This window comes from Salvelinus sp. IW2-2015, unplaced genomic scaffold (genome assembly GCF_002910315.2).
Source record: "Salvelinus sp. IW2-2015 unplaced genomic scaffold, ASM291031v2 Un_scaffold8015, whole genome shotgun sequence".
Taxonomy (NCBI): domain Eukaryota; kingdom Metazoa; phylum Chordata; class Actinopteri; order Salmoniformes; family Salmonidae; genus Salvelinus; species Salvelinus sp. IW2-2015.
The window spans coordinates 6,037-10,421 of record NW_019949275.1 but is presented as its reverse complement, the minus strand read 5'-3'; the positions used below and the strand labels follow the sequence as shown (position 1 = coordinate 10,421).

At 43.1% G+C, this 4,385-nt stretch overlaps 1 protein-coding gene across 1 annotated transcript; it reads left to right on the top strand.

The window, feature by feature from the left end:
• Positions 1-201: 201 nt before the first annotated feature.
• Positions 202-4,093, top strand: lsm8 (LSM8 homolog, U6 small nuclear RNA associated). The gene is given in 5 exon segments (XM_024145400.2): positions 202-326; positions 2,581-2,621; positions 3,392-3,452; positions 3,455-3,518; positions 3,768-4,093. Coding segments are annotated over 5 exon segments (288 nt in total). The 5' UTR covers positions 202-295; the 3' UTR covers positions 3,859-4,093.
• The last annotated feature ends 292 nt before the right edge of the window (positions 4,094-4,385 follow it).

Genomic DNA, 4,385 nt, shown 5'->3' with positions numbered 1-4,385 from the left:
GTTAAATATGATCCATGTTCGAACAAGCCCATTATCTCTATAAGCGGCCGTCTGGTAAACTCATGGATCGGTAGGGCGACACCACTAAGGTATAAAGAACGGCGCGACACTCATTTTCTGTTAATTCGGCGCCATCTTCTGGACACCAAAATCATTAGTGGGTCTGCATTCATCTAGTCTGGTCTGATGCTGTTTCCGGTTTGTGCCTGCACGCCGATTTTGTGATCTACGGTGGAGCTACGTTTGTGTTTTCCAAATAAACCCGGCGGATTTGAACGAGTCTTTTGTTGTCACCATGTCCACTGCCCTCGAGAGCTACATCAACCGTATCCTTTGAACTAAATTATTTCTGGTACAGTCACTGAATGGGACTTTTGCTGATGAATCGCGTGATTATTGATGCGTGGGTGCTTTGGCCTGCTAGATTGAGCTTTGCTAGCAATAGCATCACATATGGGTTTTTAGTAGAATGACATGTAACTGTGCGCTAGTTAGATAAATTATTTTGGAAGCCAAACATAGGTACATGTTCATCCAAATGTGTTATTTAAGCAATAAGGTCCAAGGAGGTGTGGTATATGGCCAATATACCACGGCTATGGGCTGTTCTTTAGCACGACTCAAAGCTGAGTGCCTGAATACAGCCCTTAGTTGTGGTATATTGGCAATATACCACAAACCCCCGAGGTGCCTTATTGCTATTATAAACTGTTTACAAATGTAATTAGAACAGTAAAAATACATGTTTTGTCATACCTGTGGTATACTGTCTGATATACAACGGCTTTCAGCCAATCAGCATTCAGGGCTTGAACCACCAAGTTTATAATAGCAAGCTAACTATGGATTTGTCGTGCAAGCTCAACAGTATTGCTGCATGTGCAGCTTCTCATGAAATAGCAGCCTGGTCTCATATGCCTCAATTGGGGCGGCAGGTAGCCTGGTGGTTAGAGCGTTGGACTAGAAAGGTTGCAAGATCGAATCCCCGAGCTGACAAGGTAAAAACCTGTCGTTCTGCCCCTGAACAAGGCAGTTAACCCACTGTTCCTAGGCCATCTTTGAAATAAGAATTTGTGCTTAACTGACTTGCCTAGTTCAATAAAGGTAAAATAAAATGCTCAATGGGTGACATGTCTGAGTATGTAGGCCATTTTCAGCTACCAGGAATTGTGTACAGGTCCTTGCGACATGGGGCCGTGCATTATCATGCGAAAACAGATGAATGGCACGACAATGGGCCTCAGGATTTTGTCACGGTATCTCTATGCATTCAAATTGCCATCGATAAAATGCAGTTGTGTTCGTTGGCCGTAGCTAATGTCTGCCCATACCATAACCCCACCATGGGGCCCTCTGTTCACAACGTTGACATCAGCAAACCACTCACCGACACAATGCCATACACATGGTCTGTGGTAAGAAGTACTGCCAAATTCTCTAAAATGACATTATGGTAGAGAAATTAACATTCAATTCTCTGGGAACAGCCCTGGTGGACATTCCTGCAGTCAGCATGCCAATTGCACACTCCCTCAAAACTTGGGAAATCTGTGGCATTGTGACAAAATTGCACATTTTGGTGACCTTTTAGGGGCACCTGTGTAATGATCGTGCTGTTTTATCAGCTTCTTGATATGCCTATCCTGTAAAGTGGATGAATTCTCTTGACAAAAGAGAGATGCTCACTAACAGGAATGTAAACAAATTTGTGCAAAACATTTGAGGGAAATAGGCTTTTTGTGTGTATGGAACATTTCTGGGATCTTTTATTTCAGCTCGTAAAACATGGGACCAACACTTTACATGTGTTTTTGTTCAGTGTATGTACCACACAGAATGCACTGCAACTGCCTCTGCAACGCAATGTTGCAAGGCAAGCGCAGCGTTTCATTGGAAATGAATGCACCAAAACGCATTGAAGCTGTCGGTCTGATCGAGGTGATAGACTAGACGTAATATAGTAAGCGTAAATCCTGGGCACTCAAATGAGTATATATGTTACGTTTAGTATGGTTACATAAGATAGAACGTTACTCAATAAGTAAAAACTAAAGTAGGGTGGTTGGTCGGGCGTATAACGCGAACGTCTAGCAACCCAAAAGTTGTAAGAATCTCATCACGGACAACTTAAACATTTTAGCTAATTTGGCAACTACTTACTCTTTTTTTTAGCTAATTTGCATGTTAGCCACAACAAATTGGAATTAGTATCGTATCATACTTTTTAAAATGTTAATTTAACCTTTATTTAACTAGGCAAGTCAGTTAAGAACAAATTCTTATTTTCAATAACGGCCTAGGAACAGTGGGTTAACTGCCTTGTTCAGGGGCAGAACGACAGATGTTTACCTTGTCAGCTCGGGGATTCGATCTAGCAACCTTTTGGTTAACACTCTAACCACTAGGCTACCTGCCACCCATGGATGGATGAAGGACATCCACAAATGAATTACATACCATACGAAATGTAATTTAAACAAATTATGAGTGTCACGGATTTACATTTACTATGTTACGTCTACCCCTGAGACCAGGTTGGAAATAGTGTTCCAAATGTCTTCCTTAGCTGTTGTGTTCCAGGTACAGTGGCCATCGTTACATCTGACGGACGGATGATAGTGGTATGTCTCTAGCTACTTCACTGCCGTACTTGGCTCCAGATCTGTGCGTCTGAATGTGTCTGAATGGTTTTGACTGGACCATAAACCTGATTTTGTGCATCTACTGTTTTGATTGGACCGTTGATCTGTGTGTACTGTTTTGATTGGACCGTTGATCTGTTGTACTGTTTTGATTGGACCGTTGATCTGTGTGTACTGTTTTGATTGGACCGTTGATCGTTGTTGTACTGTTTTGATTGGACCGTTGATCTGTGTGTACTGTTTTGATTGGACCGTTGATCTGTGTGTACTGTTTTGATTGGACTGTTGATCTGTGTGTACTGTTTTGATTGGACCGTTGATCTGTGTGTACTGTTTGATTGGACCGTTGATCTGTGTGTACTGTTTTGATTGGACCGTTGATCTGTGTGTACTGTTTTGATTGGACTGTTGATCTGTGTGTACTGTTTTGATTGGACCGTTGATCTGTGTGTTACTGTTTTGATTGGACCGTTGATCTGTGTGTACTGTTTTGATTGGACGTGTGATTCGTGTGTGTACTGTTTTGATTGGACTGTTGATCTGTGTGTACTGTTTTGATTGGACCGTTGATCTTGTGGTACTGTTTTGATTGGACCGTTGATCTGTGTGTACTGTTTGATTGGACCGTTGATCTGTGTGTACTGTTTTGATTGGACCGTTGATCTGTGTGTACTGTTTTGATTGGACTGTTGATCTGATTGTGTGTGTACTGTTTTGATTGGACCGTTGAACTGACTGTGTGTGTTCAGGGCACCCTGAAGGGCTTTGACCAGACCATCAACCTGATTCTGGATGAGAGTCATGAGCGTGTGTCAGTTCCTCTCAGGGCGTGGAGCAGGTGGTCCTGGGACTATACATCGTCAGAGGAGACAACGTGTAAGTATCATGTCGACCTCTGGCGGAACTCTCACCTTTCACCCAAACGACCCCTTATGACCTCTCCCTCTCACTGCGCCCGTTCACTCCCCATCAAGGACTTGGATTGGTGAAGAGACTGAGTGTCGACAACATTTCTGAAACCGTGAGGGGAATGAACACTTTAACTGGCCACTGTGGATAGGGATGGGAGCAGACTTCAACACACAGTAGTACACCCAGGCCCAACTGCTCTCCTCTGTTTTGCAGAGCTGTGATTGGGGAGATTGACGAGGACACAGATTCTTCGCTGGACCTGGGGAACATCCGCGCTGAACCCCTTAACTCTATAGTCCACTGACCTCTCACCCTGACCCCTCAACTCTGGACTGCTGACCCCTACACCTGAGTGATTGTGTGTGTGAGAGAAAGCTAGAAATAGAGTAGTGTTTCAATTTTCACCACCTAATCAGCAATAACTGATGTYCCTGTCTGAAGAGCACAGTTTATCTTCCCCCATGAAGGACCCAGGGGACTAATAATAGGATGTTGATGMATTTGTGGTGATATTTTTTAATAAAGTGTGTTTTGTTTAACATGAAGTGTGTGTTGTTACTCCACAACAACAGTGTGAGTGAGAGGGAGTAAAGGGCTATTATATACTGGGTGGTTTGAGCCCTGAATGCTGATTGGCTGACAGCCGTGGTATATCAGATATACCATGGGTATGACAAAACATTTATTTTTACTACTCTAATTACGTTGGTAACCAGTTTATAATAGCAATTGCGTCGTGTGTAAGAACAGCCCTTAGCTGTGGTATATTGGACATATACCACACCCCCTCGTGCCTTATTGCTTAAATATACAGTACCTTCAGAAAGCATT